The sequence below is a fragment of the Equus caballus genome, chromosome 10 (genome assembly GCF_041296265.1).
Source record: "Equus caballus isolate H_3958 breed thoroughbred chromosome 10, TB-T2T, whole genome shotgun sequence".
Taxonomy (NCBI): Eukaryota; Metazoa; Chordata; class Mammalia; order Perissodactyla; family Equidae; genus Equus; species Equus caballus.
The window spans coordinates 5,497,796-5,516,386 of NC_091693.1; the positions used below are offsets into that span (position 1 = coordinate 5,497,796).

At 42.9% G+C, this 18,591-nt stretch overlaps 2 protein-coding genes across 8 annotated transcripts in view; both read left to right on the plus strand.

Annotated features, from left to right (window-relative positions):
* PDCD2L (programmed cell death 2 like) overlaps positions 1-5,691 on the plus strand; it is a 28,222-nt gene extending 22,531 nt beyond the window's left edge. For both annotated transcript variants that reach the window (XM_023649510.2, XM_023649511.2), the window contains exon 7: positions 5,520-5,691. In XM_023649510.2, coding sequence (XP_023505278.1) covers positions 5,520-5,650 — 131 coding nt within the window. In that variant the 3' untranslated portion in view covers positions 5,651-5,691. The remainder of the gene's footprint in view (positions 1-5,519) is intronic.
* A 4,830-nt stretch (positions 5,692-10,521) lies between these two features.
* The window catches only part of UBA2 (ubiquitin like modifier activating enzyme 2), a 36,709-nt gene continuing 28,639 nt past the window's right edge, over positions 10,522-18,591 (plus strand). For 2 of the 6 annotated variants that reach the window (XR_011421813.1, XM_070222863.1), the window contains exons 1-5: positions 10,526-10,882; positions 12,646-12,729; positions 13,692-13,762; positions 15,720-15,784; positions 17,078-17,178. Coding sequence is in view for 4 of the 6 variants with exons in the window: in XM_070222863.1 (XP_070078964.1) it covers positions 10,745-10,882; positions 12,646-12,729; positions 13,692-13,762; positions 15,720-15,784; positions 17,078-17,178 (459 nt within the window). In the remaining 2 variants the exon portion in view is untranslated. Of the gene's footprint in view, positions 10,883-11,001; positions 11,437-12,645; positions 12,730-13,691; positions 13,763-15,719; positions 15,785-17,077; positions 17,179-18,591 lie in introns of those variants that run through there. The other 4 variants (XR_011421812.1, XM_023649514.2, XM_023649512.2 and 1 more) reach the window with 3 other exon arrangements.

Below are 18,591 nucleotides of genomic sequence, written 5' to 3' on the forward strand. Positions count from 1 at the left end.
GCTTTATGTACTTTGGTGCCCCTGTGTTGGGTGCATATTTGCTTATAAATGTTATATCTTCTTGGCGGAGAGTCCCTTTTATCATGATATACTGTCCCTCTATGTCTCTCTTTACCAGTTTTATCTTGAAGTCTACTTTGTCTGATATAAGTATGGCAACACCTGCTTTCTTTGGTTTGCCATTAGCTTGGAGTACTGTCTTCCATCCCCTCACTCTGAGCCTGTGTTTATCTTTAGAGCTGAGATGTGTTTCCTGGAGGCAGCTTATTGTTATGTCTTGCTCTTTAATCCATCCTCCTGCTCTCTGTCTTTTGATTGGAGAATGCAATTCATTTACGTTTAGAGTGATCATTGATATATAAGAGTTTAACATTGCCATCTTGTCACACGTTTCCTGGTTCTTCTGCATTTCCTTTGTTTCTTGTCCTGTGTATTTCTGACTACCAATTTGATTAGGTAGTTTTCTCTGTTGGTTTTCTTCATTTTCTTCTTGTCTGTTGTAAATGTCTCTATTCTAATTATTTGTTTAGTGGTTACCCTTAGGTTTGTATAAAAAAATCTCATAGTTGAGATAGTCCATTTTCTGTTAGCCTCTCATTTCCTTAGACTATACTGATTCCATCCATTTCCTCTTCCCCTTCTAAGTTATTTTTGTCGTATCTTTTTCCATCTTGTGTTGTGAGTTTGTGGTTAAAAAGATGAGATCATTTTTGTTTTGTTTCCTTTTTTTGGTCCTTGATGTTAAAGTGTTTACTAATCCGCTCTGATAGAGAGCTGCCATTTTCTGATTATTGCCTACCTATTCATCTCCTTTCTCGGGGCCTTATAGCTCTCTTCCTGTTTTGTTTCATTTCACGTATGAGGGCCTTCTTGAGGATTTCTTGTAGGTGGGTCTTGAGGCAATGAACTCCCTTAGGTTTTGTTTATCTGGGAAAGTTTTTATTTCTCCATCATATCTGAAGGAGATTTTTGCTGGATAGAGTATTCCAGGCTGAAAGTTTTGTCTTTCAGCATTTTGAATATATCATTCCACTCTCTACTAGCTTGTAAGGTTTCTGCTGAGAAATCCACTGAAAGCCTGATAGAGGTTCCTTTGTAAGTTATTTTCTTCTGCCTTGCTGCCCTTATATTTTCTTTGTCCTTGACTTTTGCCAGTTTCACTACTATAGGCCTTGGAGTGGGTCTTTTTACATTGACAAAGTTAGGAGATTTGGAGGCCTCTTTCACATGGATTTCCAGCTCCCTCCCAAGGTTTGGGAAGTTCTCAGCTATTATTTTTTTGAAAAAGCTTTCTGCTCCATTCTCCTTCTCTTCCACCTCTGGAATACCTGTAATCCTTATGTTGCATTTCCTGATTGAGTCAAATATTTCTCCGAGAGCTTCTTCATTTCTTTTTAGTCTTAGTTCTCTCTTCTCCCTCTGAAGCATTTCTATAGTTCTGTCCTCTAACTAGCTGATTCTGTCCTCCATATTGTCAGCTCTGTTGTTTAGGGAATGCAGACTTTTCTTTATTTCATCCATTGTGGTTTTCATCTTGAACAATTCTGATTGGTTTTTCTTTATGATTTCAATCTTCTTTGTGAAGAAGCTCTTGAATTCGTTAATTTGTCTTTCTGTGTTTTCTTGTAACTCGTTGAGTTTTTTTATGATACCTGTTTTGAATTCTTTGTCATTTGGGTTATGGATGTCTCTGCCTTCAGAGTTGGTCTCTGGGCACTTGTCACTTTCCTTCTGGTCTGGAGCTTTAATATACCTACTCATACTGCTTGATGGAGTGCATTTTGCTTCCTCATGGTGCTCTTATCTGGTTGCACCTGCCATGTACTGCCACTGGGTGGGGATGGAGCGCTGTGTATTCTGGGCCCAGCATGAACAGGGGCTCCTTAGCTCAGGCCACTGACTGCTTTTCTCTCTGAGCAACTGATTGATGGCAGATCTGGAGCACCGGGCAGGGGGAGGGGTACTCTCCTTCCCCAGTGCTTCCCCCACCCTCTGCTTATCTCTCTGTATGGACCTCTGGGCGATTGCAGGACTGTGCACTTTCTGTTTTCCCAGTCACCTCTCTCTTTCTTACTGCTTCATGCACCAGGCAATAGTGTGGTTGGAGTGCTGGGCAGGGACAGGGTACCTCGCCTCACCTGCACACTTCACTGCTGCCTCTGCCACACTCTCCATACTGTGCTCCAGGTGATTCCGGGGCTGCGCACTTTCCTGCTGCCAAGTTCTCTGGGTCGTGCTCGAGGCAATCCTGGGGCTGGAGTGCCAGGCAGGGACAGGGCACCTCCCTCTCCTGTGCACTTTCCCCGCCACCACCGCCAAGCTCTCTGGGCCATGCTCCGGGCGATCCTGGGGCTGTGCAGTTTCCCCACCGCCAAGCTCTCTGGGCCTTGCTCCAGGCGATCCTAGTGCTGCGAACTTTCCCTGCCACTGCTACCACAGTCTCTGCCTGGTGCTCTGGCTGATTCTGGGGCTGCGCGCTTTCCCTGCTGCTGCCTCTGCCAAGCTCTCTGGGCCGTGCTCCAGGCGATCCTGGGGCTGGAGTGCCAGGCAGGGACAGGGCACCTCCATCTCCTGAAGACTTTTCCCTCTGCCAGTGCCACACTCTCCACACGGTGCTCCAGACGATGCTGGGACTGTGCACTTTCTCTGTCGCTGCCGCCAAGCTCTCTGTGCCTTACTCTGGGTGATCCTAGGGCTGTGGACTTTCCCCACTGCTACTACCACACTCTCCGCACTGTGCTGCAGACGATCCTGGGGCTGGAGTACCAGGCAGGGACGGGGCGCCCTTTTCACCTGCGCACTTCCTGCTGCCACGGCCAGTCTGTGTCAATGGAGCTCCTGCAGATCAGCTTCCACTTCCTCTGGAGGATCCAGCACCACCACCACCTTCTGGCGTATGGCTGCGTGGGTCTCTCAGACATCTTTTGTGATGTGTATATGTCCTCTGTTGGTGTATGAATGTCCTTTTGGTTGTATCTTGGAGGGGAGAGGCCAAGGGAAGAGCTCACTCTGCCATGATGCTGACATCACCTCTCTTCTTTTATATCTTTAAGAAGTGTTCTGTTTTTTGTTTTCTCTCATTACCTGTGTTGTCTATTTCCTGCAGTTTACCTTTTTTCCTATGCTTATTTTGATCCTTGAATTTTATCTTGGAGATTTTCTGGAAATGTCTGGTGAACCTTGGAAATCACCATTATTAACAACATTAATAAGTACCATTCCAGTCACCATTCTTGACATAAATACAGATAGAAAGATGGATGGATGGATAGAAAAAAAAGTTTTCAAAAAACAGAAAAATTCAGTGCATACTAATTAAAAATATAGAGTAAATTTATGCAAATTTAACATAAAGAAAGGTAAGTGTAAGTGAAGCAGTTGCTGGACTTTAGGTAATGGGTTCTTCACTCAAGAGGCCCTCGTTTCTAAAAGATCCTTCTGAAAGGAAGAGAATTACATTCGTCCCATGTTTCAATTTTAGACAGTATGCATTCAGCTCCTTACTGTAACAGATATGGAAATTTATATCCTACTCCACCCCCAAATATTTTAGTATCGTTTTTACTTTATCAAGGTTTGTAAGTCTGTATTCGGGAGCCATAATTCTCACAGCTGCTTCACCTTAGTTCCATGTTTAGTTGTTTCAGCGCTTGCACTGCTCTTTTACAGTGAGCTTTTTCATTCCTGATTCTTTGGTTTTGTTTCTTCTCTGGTAGGTAGAGTCTATCAGGTAATAGCCTCAAGGAGATGTCATAGGTAATGTTCTTATTTCAGAACATATGTGCCAGTCTACCTTTATATTTGAAGGACAATCCATATAAAATTCTTAAGTCCCACTTTCTTTCTTCAGAACTTTGTAGACCCCCCATGCTGTCATCTTCTGACAGTGAGGGCCCCCCGCCGGCCCTTTTACCTGTCATCTCCTGTGGCTGGATCTCACTGGGAAGTACATTTTTTGGAAAATCCCTGAAATCTTTCACTTTTACATAGGTATCTTTTGGCATTGAATGTTGCTTTGTAGAAGTCTGAGCATGGCCTGATTTTCCCCCTTTTGTAACTAACATTTATGCTGGGATGCTTCTGGAATTTTCTTTATTCGTGAAGTCTAGTCACTGAACTAGCTTAGGTCTTGCTGTCCCATTGTTCTGTAATCCTTTCATCATGGGACAAGATGGGTCTTCAGACCCACGTGTTTAGTTTTTCTTCCTTTTATTTCTGCATGTCTTTTCTGTTGCATTTGTAGCTTTTCTATGAAGCAGCACCACTTTTTGGTCACCTTTCTTCCCCCAGATCCGTGTTGCCATCTTTTCCCTTTCCCTCTGCATCATTGAGACTCTCAAGCCTTGCCTTTCTGTCTGTGATTAGGTTTCCACCCGTTGTTTTCGTTCCTTGTGGTTTGTGGTGTTCCCACTGGATGTGTAGTGGGGGTTTGGACCTCCATAGTATTCTTCTTTCTCCTCCCCGCTGTCCTCCCCCAGCTGCACAGTCCCGGGGCTCAGGCCTCATGTGCAGGACTCAGCCGCTCCGTATTTTGGCCATCTGATTCCTTGCATCTCCTCCATCCTTGCCTGGTGGTTACGAGTTCGAAGGCTCCAGCCTCCTCACGCCCTCTGCAAACTGCTTGTTGCACACTCTGGTTGGAGATTATCTCAGATTCACCTGGTTATTTCTCCCAAATCAGCTCTATTTGGCCTTCTTTCTTCTGTCTTTGATGATTTTCTTTCCATTATCCCTGCCTGCATTTTTTTAAAGTATTTTTCCTGTGCTGCTCCAAAGCAGTTGCCCACCTCATCCTGTTGACTCCTGTTTTCCTATTCTGATATCAGCACGAGTTCCTGTTGCTCATATTTTCTCGGTGCCATTCTTCATGGCTCCATCCACTGATAAATCTCTATACATTCTTAGGATTTATTTTGTACTTTTTGCCTGAATCCTGTCTTAGAGGTAGTGTGTTCTGTTAGTGTGGCTAATTTTTGTAAGTGACTTTCAATGGTAGATAGTCTATACAGTTGTAATGAAGACTTGAGATTTTGGTTTATTTTTAAAGTATATTTTCCTGATAAGTCTGCTTTTCGTCGTCAATGATCACTTTTTGTAGGAAATGCTGTGGCTGTATTGTTACCAAAGACTAGTGGGCAGTGTTTTGCTTATTTTTTCAGCTTGTGAAATCTGTAGCAACACCAGTTCTCCTGATATTGAGCCATCTTTCCCTTCCCTTCTATTATTTTCTAGTTGCTTAATCTCTTTGTTGTACAGCAAACTCTTAAGATGTGCCAGGCTCTGTTCTAAGTATTTTACACGTATCAGCTTATTTAATCCCTCTCACAACAGCGTCATCATCATGGCAGTCATTATTCCAGAGAGGGACAGTCACCTCCTCGCAGTGCTAGAGCTGGCATTTGAGCCCAGGCGTCTTGCTCCAGAGTCTGGGCTCTGTCCACTAAGCAAACTCTCAAATATTGAGTGTATCTCATAACATCCTCTCTTTGCTGGAATTCTGAATATGTTATATTTTTCAGGTTTTTCTGTGGAATTTGGAACAATTCTAATTTACACATGTGAGAAGAGTTGCTGGCCTCAAAATCACCAGACTCCCATGGAAGAATTTTGTATTATACAAGAGGACCCAGATGAATTATTATTTAAGTAGTGCATTTCCTTTTATTTGTATAAATTAAATTTTAATGTCCACATTTGTGTGCTTTTACCTCATTTCGACTCACAAGTTATTAACTCTTGATTTCAAGTGTCACCCTTTTTGCTTTCTGGCACGCGTGCTGGGGCTGGAGCCAGAACTTAAGACCTGGCTGTGGGCTGGTTTAACCCTTCCAGGGTCGATGGCCTGTCTCCACAGTGGCAGCTCGGAATGTGGCTGCTCTGTAGCCCACAGGGCCGGTGTTCCCCACACAGGCAGCCTGGTGGTCATTCTGTGAGGGAGCGCAGCTGAAGAGCCGTAAGCAGCCACCAGCCTGTAGTATGCCTGCCGCCTCTGCACTTCACTGCGCTCTCTTGCCATGCCTGGATGCCAACAGATCGAACCACTGGACCTGCTCCAGCTGCTGAGGCTCCCGCCCTGTGACATGAGCTGTTTGGACTTGCCCCGTGTTGCCCCACCCTAGGGTCCCTGCCCTCACCCACTCCCACCTTCTGCCCCTGCAGCATTACGGGAAGGGAGCCCCTTCTCTCTTCTGGACGTTGTCCCTCCATCCAGCTGTCCACCTTTCCAATCTCCCCTGTCTCCATTCAGTTTTTTGTTAACAACCTCTTCCCTTCTGCTACCCCTTCATAATAGCATGAAAACACTCCCCCAAGCTGTGTACAGAGCTGCTCTTTGCCTGCGTAGGCAAGGAGACTGGGTATCAACATTAACAATTGGATTTGCTACTCTAGTAAGTGACACATTAGGTCCCTATTATAATGAGATGGGGTTTTCCTTCTGGGCACTGTGTGAGTGGTGAGAACCTACCTGATCCTCCCACCCTGGTGACCCTGAGGGAAGGGGACTGGCTGCGTAGAAACTGAAGGTGCTGGTCCGTGAGGTTCCATGTCCACTGGATTTGAGGGGCCCAAACTGAGCATAGCCTGCTGAGAGAGGTGTTGATTCCTCCTTTCTCTGTCTTGCTGGAGAATTGACCACCAGTTCCCCTGTGGCACTTCTTCGGTGGGCAGAGAATGCCTCAGACTGGCAGACAACTTACTCCAACTGGAGCAGAAAACAGACGGCTCAGATTTACAGGTACATTACTTTGGATTTGTTTAAATGGCCAGAGAGTACCCTCCTTTGATGAGAGGATGGAGCAAAATTGTTGCATTAGAGTTTGTTTTTCCAGATCAGAAGTTGATGCAGGGGCCAGGCTGGTGGCATAGTGCTTAAGTTCACATGCTCTGCTTCAGCGGCCTGAGGTTCACAGGTTCAGATCCTGGGCACAGACCTGGCACTGCTGGTCAAGTCACGCTGTGGCAGTATCCCACGTAAACTAGAGGAAGATTGGGACAGATGTTAGCTCAGGGATAGTCTTCCTCAAGCAAAAAGAGGAAGATTGGCAACAGATGTTAGCTCAGGGCTAATCGTACACACACAAACACACAAAAGTATTTATTTAGGGCCTGGCCTGGTGGCGCAGCAGTTAAATTTGCACGTTCCGCTTCTCAGCGGCCCGGGGTTCGCCAGTTTGGATCCCAGGTGCGGACATGGCACCGCTTGGCACGCCATGCTGTGGTAGGCGTCCACGTATAAAGTAGAGGAAGATGGGCATGGATGTTCGCTCAGGGCCAGTCTTCCTCAGCAAAAAGAGGAGGATTGGCAGCAGTTAGCTCAGGGCTAATCTTCCTCAGAAAAAAAATGCCATGCTGAGGCAGCGTTCCACATAGCAGAGCCAGAAGGACCGACAACTAGAATATACAACTATGTACTAGGGGGCTTTGGGGAGAAGAAGAAAGAAAGATTGGCAACAGATGTTAGCTCGTGTGCCAATCTTAAAAAAAAAAAAGTTGATGTAGACATTTGCAGATACCCAAGCTAGGTGTCATGTTTTTGACTTTTAGAAGGAGACAGACTTCTCGTGCTTCCAACCAAACATTCTTAAATCTGATTAAACACACTTGCATCAGGTCTTATCTAAATAGAATACAGATTAGCAGGGGCATTCCCGTGAAATATGTTTGCAACATATATTGTTAAGGAATCCAAATAAAATAAGTCTGCTGTGAGCCTACTTAAATGTAAAACTCTGCATGTTGCTGTGTACAAGACGTAGATCTAGAAAGACAAAGGCCAGCAGGCCCTGAGGAGTTGATTTAGGTGTGTGGTGTGAGTGGGGCTTTCAGTTCTTTCTTCCTGCACTTGTATCTTACTTGAGTTTCTTAAGCTGGGCCAGCATTTTACACTTTATAAACACTTAAACTGAGGCATAAGAGTTTATTTGAGCAAGAATCAATTGGAATCAGGCAGCATCCGAACTGGCAGGTGAAAAGGAGCTCCAAGGAGCTGTACAAAATGAAGGACTTGTAGGCAGAGGGCGCAGGAACAAGAAAGTTAAAATGGCAAAAAAGGGGGTTGGTTATTGCAAGGTTAGTTTCCTTTAGGGGATGGCAGGGGTCCATCAGGCAGATGACCTAATGTGCTGATAGGTGATTCCTGACTGACTGGTTTAAGGTTCCATTTCTGGGAGAGCTGAAAGTGTAATTAAGTCTCAGCTTGGAGATGTGGAACTTAGCATAGGCATATTGTCTTGCTTTTAGCAACACACAAAGAAAAGCAAAGCCTTAGAGTTAGGGGTCCAGCCCAGCTGAGGCAAGGGGAAGAGAAGGGAGGCAGGTGAAGCCAAGGAAGGTGGCTCCCGTCCCCTGAGTGTCTAGAGAGAAGGAAGGTCAGCCTCCTGTGAAGGGCCTCCGTTAAATTTAGCTGCCAGCAGGGGGCGCAGTTGTGAAAGCCAGGCCAATAGGAGGGAAGCAAGATCAGCACCCCAGAGTTGGTAAAAGCACTATGCAGGGGTGCCCTCCAACCCTGTTGGGTGCTCTGGCCCTTCACCTCATGCATCAGCCCAGCAGCCTGAGCACTCCTCAGAGACCTCCTTGGTGTGGTTGTTGAACCAAGCAGCTGATGAGAGACCACAGAAGTCACAAGCATTTTCCTACGTTCTCCATCTTTTCCCTTTTTCTTCTAATAATTTTTTTTTAAAGATTTTACTTCTCCTTTTTCTCCCTAAAGCCCTCCTGGTACATCATTGTATATTTTTTAGTTGTGGGTCCCTCTAGTTGTGGTATGTGGGACACTACCTCAGCATGGCTTGATGAGCCGTGCCATGTCCACACCCAGGATCCAAACCAGCGAAACCCTGGGCCACGGAAGTGGAGCGCACAAACTAACCACTCAGCCACGGGGCCCGCCCCTAATAATTTTTTTTTTAGTTTAAAATTAACATTTTCCTTGAGGAGCATGAGCATCTGAGAAATATGGAAAAGTTTAAAGAAGAGGTAAAAATTACCCACAATTCTGATACCAGCTCATCACAAGGTTGACACAAGGGAAGCCACATTATAGAAAAGAAACCATATTGTAACTTTAAATGACCTCTGACTAACTGGCCCAGACATGCTCTGTAGATTAGATTTTGTGGCCCCTCCCAGCTGCTTTAAGATGATAACTTTGTTCTTTTGGGTTCTTTAGGAATGTGATGTCCCCAGGCAGAGCATCTATGCTGATAGCTATCATCAATGACAACTGAAAGATCAGGATGTTGCTCCATTCTCTGATGCATACCCAGTAAAACAAAAGACTATGGGGAACTGGGACCAGATGTCTGGCCCCATGCAGAGACCAGCTGCCTCCCCCACCTGGAGACAAGCCCATATACAACTGGCCTGTAGTGGTTTGGGAAGATGGTTCTTTCCAACATGAGTAAGCCATCTTCCCTCTTGCTAGCAAGGTGTAATAAAGTCCTTTCTCTCCTACCACCTTGCCTCCTCACTATTGGCATGTCTTGTGGTGGGCAGATGACCCACATTGGGCAGTAACAATTCCACCACACATAGATGCACAAAAATATTAACTGTAGTTATTTTCTTCCTTTTTTTAAAATATTTTTTGTTTTTACAAAATTTAATCAATTAAATGGTTTTGTATCTTTTTCATTTGACATTATTGTGTGAGCATTTCCCCCATCAATATTTTCCCGCAACATAATTTGTAACTGCTGTAAAGTATTTTTTAAAAATGTGCACAGGGCTGGCCCGCTGGCTGAGTGGTTGGGTTCATGTGCTCCACTTTGGCGGCCCAGGGTTTCACCAGTTTGAATCCTGAGCACAGACATGGCACCGCTTGACAGGCCATGCTGAGGTGGCATCCCACATGCCACAACTAGAAGGACCTACAACTAAAAATATACAACTATGTGCCGGGGGGCTTCGGGAGAAAAAGGAAGAAAATAAAATCTTAAAAAAAAAAATGTTCTTCAAAAATGTGATACAATTTTGGGCAGTTTGTTTTTTCCATTTTTTGTTCTTGTGATGAACATCTCTTTGGCTAAACCTTTTTTTTTTTAATCAGTGGTAACTGCTATAGGATAAATTCCTAGAATTGGAATGAATGAGTCAAAAAACGATGCACGATTTTAGGGTTTTTGAAATCATACTGCGAAATTACCCTCTAGAAAGCTTTGCTTTAGCATCCTTAGCTGTGGTGTATAGGAGTGCTTGTTTTCCTATCGTTTGTGAACAGTGTTACACTTGTTCTTTTTAGTGGTTTAATGGCTGAAAATAATTTGAATACCATTTTGCATGTATTTGATATCATTTTAATATGCTTATTGATCATATCGTCCATCTTTGTACATGCTTATTTGCATCCTTTGCCTCTATTTTTAGTTTGGTTGACATTTGTTTTCTTAATTTGTCAGAGCTCTTTACATATAGGGACATCTATTTTCTAACATACAGTGAGTCTTGCCTGGGAATTCGAACCCCAAGCTAAAAGGCTACCCTTACGCTTCTTAGGCGGGATAGCGGGTCTGCGCGCGCCGCTGAGAAGCCAGATCTGGCTGGAGCGCGGCCAGAGGTGCGAGCCGCCTCTCGTCCGCACCCAGCCGGCGACCCGCCAGGTCCCCTCCGCGGGCGCGGCCCGCCCGACGCCGGCCGGGGGCGCAGTGCGCAGGAACGGAAGCCGGGCCGCCCCTCCCCCACCCGCTTCCGGCCGCGGCTCGCTTCTCCCGCCTCCGCCTCCGCCGCGGCTCGTGGTCGTCCCGCCATGGCACTGTCGCGGGGGCTGCCCCGGGAGCTGGCCGAGGCCGTGGCCGGCGGCCGGGTGCTGGTGGTGGGCGCGGGCGGCATCGGCTGCGAGCTCCTCAAGAACCTCGTGCTCACCGGCTTCTCCCACATCGACCTGGTGAGCGCCGGGCGTGCGCGCGGCTGAATGGCGGGCCGTGGTGCCGGGGCCCGGAGCGGGGCACCGGAGTCGGGGGCGGCGGCAGGCCGAGAGGCCCGGGGGCGTGGTGCCCGCCGCGAGGGGGCCCCTCGGCGCAGCCCGAGCGCGCCTCGCCGCGCGCCGGACTCCCACGGAGGCCGCGGGCCCGGGTCTTCCGGGCGTCCGGCGGCGGGCCGCCCCCCGCCTCCGGCAGCGCCGATTTGTGGCGGTTCTGGGGTGTGGACGCGCGCGGCCTCGTGTCTTTTTGCTTCGGGGCAGTTCCCCAGCTTCCCGGGAGGCAGGGTGACTGTTGGAATCCCTCGTGGATGTTGTGACTGTTCCGTTCGAGGTCCCCTTAATTCGGAATAATGCTCCAGAGCAGCGGGTGGCGGCGGCAGCCGGTACCCACCGAGCGCTCGTGCCGAGCCCGCGCCGTCCGGGCGGTTGCCTCGCGTTGGCGCGTTGAGCCTTCGCTGCCACTGCGAGGATGCGGACGCTGTTTTCATCCCGTTATGTTTTTAACAGATGAGAAGAATGTGAGATGCGCTGGGGTTTAGTAACTTACCTTGGGTCACGAAGCAAGTGGCAGGACTCTTTTGGGGCTCCCGCTCTTCTTTCTGGGTGCGATCGCCGTGGCTGTCGTTGTCACTGTAGATAGTACACACGCTTATTTCGTTAAAGATGTTGGCTGGGATTTTAGCTTCTGCATTGATGTATAGTGACTGGAAGCCACTGTAATTTGAAATCAAGTTATTTCTAAACTTTTTGGATGTTGGAGATGTTACCTAGAAATTGGATGTGAGTGTAAAGTGTCTTAAGGTGTAGTGGGAACATGAAAAATACAGTAGAGGTGGCCGGCAGAAAGAGTGAATGAGTGACTGCGGGGAACAGAATTTACACATTTTCCCTTTGGCTTTTGTAGAGTTAGTCTTCCCATCCAGATCCGTACAAGTCCAAATATGATTGTGCCTTAGCTGATAACTACTGATAGTTCTTTAAAAGAACCATTTCCTAATAGACACGACAGTGAATTTGGGCACCTGAAAAATAAATGCTGATCCTTTATTAGGTTTAATTTTTGTGGTAAATTTAGAAAGTACAAGTAAAAAATGTTTAGGTGGTTATATGCTTTGATGATTTTCACAGATTACAACCAAAATCATTAGGATGTTTCACAATTAGAACATTTGATTACTCTTCATCTAAATTTATTGAAATGGAATGAAAATGGCTTTAGTTATTCTTATTTTCTTTTATATTTACTTTTTAGCAGCAATTTGGGTAAGACTTAAAACATGACACTTTTTAACCTTGTATAGAAGTTTCCCTTCATAACCCTCAAGTAATAATCGTAAATGAAACTCTGTACGGGTAAGGACTTTCGAATTAAAGATAGCAGCAAGTGAATTACGTAAGGAATTATGTAATGCACTTTCAATAAATACGCATAATTTTATGCCATCTAAGGAATTTCCTAACATATTTGCTGGGATGATTAAACAACGAAAAATGTATCCTTTCTAAAATGTTTTTGAGAAAATTATCTCAGATTACATCTTGGGTATTTTTAAAATATGCATTAAATCATTTTTTATCAATTTAACAATTTTGGTATTATTGGTCGAAAAGCATCTTCTCCACTAATGTAGCACGTCAAAAGTTCTGGGTTACGGATGCTGAGGATAGTGATACTGCTCAAACATACTAGAAAAATTGTGGTTTATTTTGGATTTATGCGTTTGTAGATTGATCTGGATACTATTGATGTCAGCAACCTCAACAGGCAGTTCTTGTTTCAAAAGAAACATGTTGGAAGATCAAAGGCCCAGGTAACTGTATTTCTCCTACCATTTCTCTTTATCGATTCAATTATATTTCCACTCTTTGGTGGATCTTTTATTTATGGTATCAGGTTAATTTGGACTCAGTAGGAGGGAGAATATGGGGGAAGCTATCTCCTTTTAGCTGAGGGGTGTGAAGAATAAAGATATGTTGAATAAAGGGCTAAAATGGAAGTGTTCTACCCAATCCTGTAGTGGTGTCCCCTGCGTGTGTACATTTCTGATTGTTTACTTATGATTAGCCTTGTGATCCTTGGCTAGGGGTTGACTGCTCCTATATTTGGGGGCAAGAGAAGCTACAGCCTATGCAGTTGTCCCTTTAAGAAGACAGCTTCCCCTGAGGTTCTAGACACCTGGACCTTTCTTTAGTTGTTTGGTTCCCTGAATCCATCTTGATTCAGGGTTTAAAACATCTCTTCCCTTCGCCTTTCTCCTAGCCTTTTTGGCAAACTCCCACTCTTTTCTCCTTTTAGTTTTCAAATTTTGGCTCCGTTCTCGAAGAGTACTTTCCTAAACCTCTTAGACTAAATCAGGTCTTCCTCTCAAAACAACTTCTACTTTTTCTGTGTATCATTTGTCATAGTTTATAGTTCCATTTATCTAGGAGGTTATTTGGTTACTATCACTGTTGCTTACCAAGTGCCTTATATACAGATCCTGGTAGAAGAGGCTCGGTAGATATTCGTTGAATGAATGACACTTGGTTACTACATTTTCTATTTGTGTAGAAGTGTATATGGGAGGGGGCGGTTCCCCAGTTTATAAATATGTGTATATAGCTTAATCTTAATGAAATTTTTTGTCACATTTTTGTTTTAGTTTTTAATATAAATAAGACATTATGTAAGTAGGTGAAACAATTGTTGTCTGCCATAAAAACATTTCAAATACAGATAGAAATGTTGTAGTAATTTAGTATATTAGTAATTTAGTGTTGTTTGTTTTTCCAGGTTGCCAAAGAAAGTGTACTGCAGTTTTACCCGAAAGCTAATATCATAGCCTACCATGACAGCATCATGAAGTATGCTCTGATTGTTGTGTTGCAAAATTGTGTTTGCTGTGGATTTTTAATTAAACCTTTAAAGTATAAGATATTTTTATTAGCCAAATATATGAGCTCAAAGTCATTCTGTTTTCTTAAAATGATTTTTCTAGAATAATTAAAATGTGGTAGGTTTGCCCATGTAGGTTAAGTGGTGTTCTTTTACAGTTTATATGTGATTTGAATGATTTAGATAAGAAGTGAGGTATTTTAATACTTTCAGTAAATAAGTTACAGTCATGCGTTGCTTAATGACAGGACACATTCTGAGAAACGTGTTGTTAGCTGATTTCATCCTTGTGCTAACATCATAGAGTATACTGAAGGGGAACAAAATTTCCCACCCCAAATTGAATCACTTAAACATGAAGACTATTTTAGGCTATTTTTCAGAAACAAAAGACTCGTTCTTGTTACCTCCCCCTTAACTGCCTAAAATAATGCAGATTAAAAAACCTGTCTCAGGGAGCCACCTGTCACCTTAGCGTGACATAAACTAGGTGGTAGACAGGGCGGAGCCTGGAAAAGCCTGTTTGTTTGGCTCTGCACCGTGTTCTTCTGTTTCTCTGTGGCCAGACAAGCTCTTATTTTCCAACCATTTGCTCCTTTTCATCTACCTGTCAGTTGCCTGCCTTCTTTTGAAGTCCCTGATTCTTCCCACCCTCAACATGTTTTTTAGCTGAGGATGGTATTTAAGGTGAGGGCTTCAGCCATTTTGGTGAGTTACTTGGTTTTCCTAGGTTTCTTCCATGTATACATTTTATTAAACTTTTGTTTGTTTTTCTCCTGTTAATCTGTCATGTCAATTTAATTTTTGGATCAGCCAGAAGAACCTAGAAAGGTAGAGGAAAATTTCTTCCTCCTCTACAGTGTTTAGTCAAACCTAGGTAGTATAGTCTACTACACAGCTAGGCTATATGGTGCTAATCTCAGGAGACCACTGTTGTATACGTGGCCTGTCATTGGCCAGGCGTCATTATGTGGTGCATGACTGTACTTGGAAACTTATAAAGGACCTTATATTCTTGTTTTAAACTAAAAGATATTGTAAACTATGGAAAATCCTTCTATGTGATGATTCAGACTTTTCTAAATATATTGCTCTCATTCTCATCGATTTCAGCTGTGGCCTTTTTTAGTTTAAAAAGCTCCCTCCAGAAATAATTTATTAGGAGCTTCTGTAGTATAACAGTGAGAATTGTGATGGGGCAGTAGTTTTGACAGTACATAAATACGCTCTGATCTCAGTCAAGATAAATGAGTAAATATATAATTTTGGAGGTGTTGGGGCAAAAGAGCCCTGGGCCTAAATTATCCTTTATCTGTAGTTGTTGTCTAGTTCACAAGTAAATGGTATTGAAAATGATGAGTTTTTGTTTGAGGTCTGGAATTAGAGAAAGTCTTACACTTTTTTAGGGAGTTTGTATCTCCAGCTTCCTTTTTATTCTCTGGATGTTTGCTCTACAAGCCTGTCTGTAGCCCTACAACCTCCTTACCCTGTGTTGCTTTCCCAGTGCTGCTAAAAGCAGGGACCCTAGGGGCCTGAACCCTGGCTGATCCTGACCATGTGAGGTGAGGCTGGAGGCCAGGCAGATCCTGGGAATGTGTTCTTTGTATGTTCCCAGGCACTTGCTGCCTGGAGGCGGCCTGGTGGGACTAGTGCCATCTTTCTGCCAGTTTGAGATTCCGTTCTTGTGCCCTAGGTAGCTGGCCAAAAAGGATGTGTAGTCCCTCATAGGAATTAGGAGGAAATAATTTCTTCAAGATCTACCTATGGTGTTTGGAAGAAGTCAGCCCTATCTATATGGTAGAGACCCCAAATAGCAATTATTTTTGCACCATTACTATAATATGCTTTTTAGAACCCTGTATTATACTGTGAAGATCATGTGTAAGGCCAGTTGTTTTGGTGACCTTTTTTTGTTTTACTTTGTAGCCCTGACTATAATGTGGAATTTTTTCGACAATTTATATTGGTTATGAATGCTTTAGATAACAGAGGTGAGATAATTTTAATACTTTTAATTTCTAAGTATTTCCTTTCCTCCATAACAAGGCTGTTTACACATTTAGTATTAATTAAAATATTTCCTTATTATTTAGAACTTAAAGACCTAAAGGGAACTAAGATCAGATTTAAAGCTTGCCAATTAATTGTAATTTTAACTAGAACTGGTTCCAGGAAGGAATTTAGCTATCATAGACTTTGTTATTTCTCCAAAAGGTGTGAATATAGGGCAAGTTAAAGTTGCTAAAGAGGATGACTGCATAGGGTGTGTGCATGTGTGTATGCTTCAGGTTAGCCCAGCACTTCAGCACAACGTGACTCCTTCGTTTATGTGGAAATCTAAGAAATACCGATGCCCAGATCTCACCCAATGCCAATTCAATCAGATTCTGTGAATGGGGCCTGGACATCATATGTTTTCAGAGGTCCCAGCGGATTCTAAAGTAAAACGTGCTGAAAACCACTGTTCTGAGAATGAGGCAACAGGACGCCAGAGTTACTGTAGAAGCCCTGGCTCTTTAATTACGTTAGGTGTATCTGGTGCCATGAGGTATCAGGCTGGGTTCTAGTAGATGTACACATTTTAGACTGTTTAAGCTTTTTACTAGATAGGGTGATGTTTCATTTAATCAAGTATTGTGTAGCCAGTCATTGTTAACAAATCTGTTTGTCTGGAATGTGGGGGTGAAAATAATAATATTCCTTGCCTGTAATTACTTCCACATGTAAAAATAGATCTGTCAAGTGAGTTTGTAACAATTTTGGACCAGAAATACCAGAAGAAAAAATACACAAAGTAGCATGAGAAAGGGTCAGAATGACTCTTTTAACTGTACTTAGATTTTTTTCCCTTAGCTTTAAACTACCTTAATATTTCCAAGTTGATATTCCACATTCTCCATTTACTTCCATGTATTACTTGCTAATTATATTAGAATGATTGCAAGTTAAGGGCCTAGAACACATTGAAACAATGTTTTAGCCAAGGTTAATAAAGTAGGCAAAGCAATAGAAGAGGAAGATGGCACTTTGGGATTAAAAATTATGTATGGGGTGCTTTTCCTGGAGTGAGTTTGTGATAGAAATTTCTTAATGTTTGAAATTTTGCTAGTGAATGTCTCTTAAATGTCTGTTAACAGTTGTAGTACTCTAGTCATAGCTATAAGAAAATTGAACATAAAATAAAAACAGTAAGAAATAGTTTGGGTAAGTGTCATCCTAATAAAAGGTAACTAATTTATTTTTTTTCCTTCATAAACTCCTGCTAACTACTATTTTTCTTCCAGCTGCCCGCAACCACGTTAATAGGATGTGTCTGGCAGCTGGTGTCCCTCTTATTGAGAGTGGAACTGCTGGTTATCTTGGGCAAGTGACTACTATCAAAAAGGTAAAGAAAGTTTTTTTACTTCCCAAATATTTATTTGGGACCTTAAGGAGAGAAGAAGTAAACTTTGAATTTATATGATATGGGCTGGTCCGCATCTAAGACGTAAGGATTTTTGTGCCCCTGTAAAACTTAAGATGCTGTAAAGGTCCCCAAAAGAGTGTAGGCAGAGATCTTTTTGCTCTGTGCTGCTTTGTTTCACTTAGCTTGTGTGTTGAAATCCTGAGACTGGTAAGCATAATAAACTTGGCTTTTAAAAGTGTTTGTGGCCATCAGACTATGTGTCATGCTGTAGTTGATATATGGTAAACCAGAGGTCTGAAAAGCTACTTTTTGTCTAAAGATATCTGGATTTATAGATCTAAAGAGGACTTTGAAAAAAAGTTGCAGTATATTTGTGAAATATTTCAAACATTTAGATAAAACTAGAGAATAAGAGAGCAAATACCTGTGAACGCATAACCCAGTTTTATAAAATCTCAGCATTGTGATTCATTTGCTGTTCATATCTTTTTTCTTTTAGTTCTTTTAAGAAATTAAACGTAGATACATATGAAGAATCATTTTGCAGGTTTTGAAACTAAAAGGAATTATTCACTACTTAAAATATGGTAATTTTGTCCGCTATTTGGCAGTTTATCCTTGTTGAGAATTGTGGCTCTACTTCATTTGTATTAACTGTTAAATATTACTCTTAGAAGCTTATTTTGTATCATTCAGTAAAGACTGTTGTAAATATCAATGTGTACTAAATTTAGTTAAATCGGTGGGGCCTTCAGGATATGTTGATAGGTCAAGGCAGTAGTTCTTTTTTTTTTTCCACTGTGATATGAGGGATGACTGCTGTATGGCTGTCCCCAGGAAAGCGTATTGGAAGGACCCTAGAAATGGCTTTAGGGAGAAAACCCTGGATCTTTTGTAATTTACATTAACGCATTATTTGCAGGTTTTTATTCTTTAACCATTGTTGGAAAGATATTACTCATACCATGCTCCTAAGGCACTAGTATGTATTACGACTGAGGTTGAGAATTGCTCAGATGAAGAATGTTCATTTGATGGTTTTGAAAAATTGTCTCAGATGCCATAGACTTCTGGGGATTCCTTACAGTGTAACTTTAAATGTAATCCTATGTATTAAAAGAAGAAGAAGAATATTTGGTTTGGTAATACCTAGGATTTTTCCATGTGTCTAGATAGCTCTTGAAATTAATACTTCTAGTTCATTTAATTTATTTGGCTTCTTGTAAGTGATGTTCCCTGGACCAGGAGTCAGGAGTTCTGGCTTAGCTTTAGTTGTGACTGTGGTGGTTCAGTTAGCTGTGATGTTACAGTTCTTTATCTGTAAAGTAACAATTTTGGAGTCACTAATACTTCAAAATTTTCTTCACAGTATGAAACCCAGTTGGAATGTAG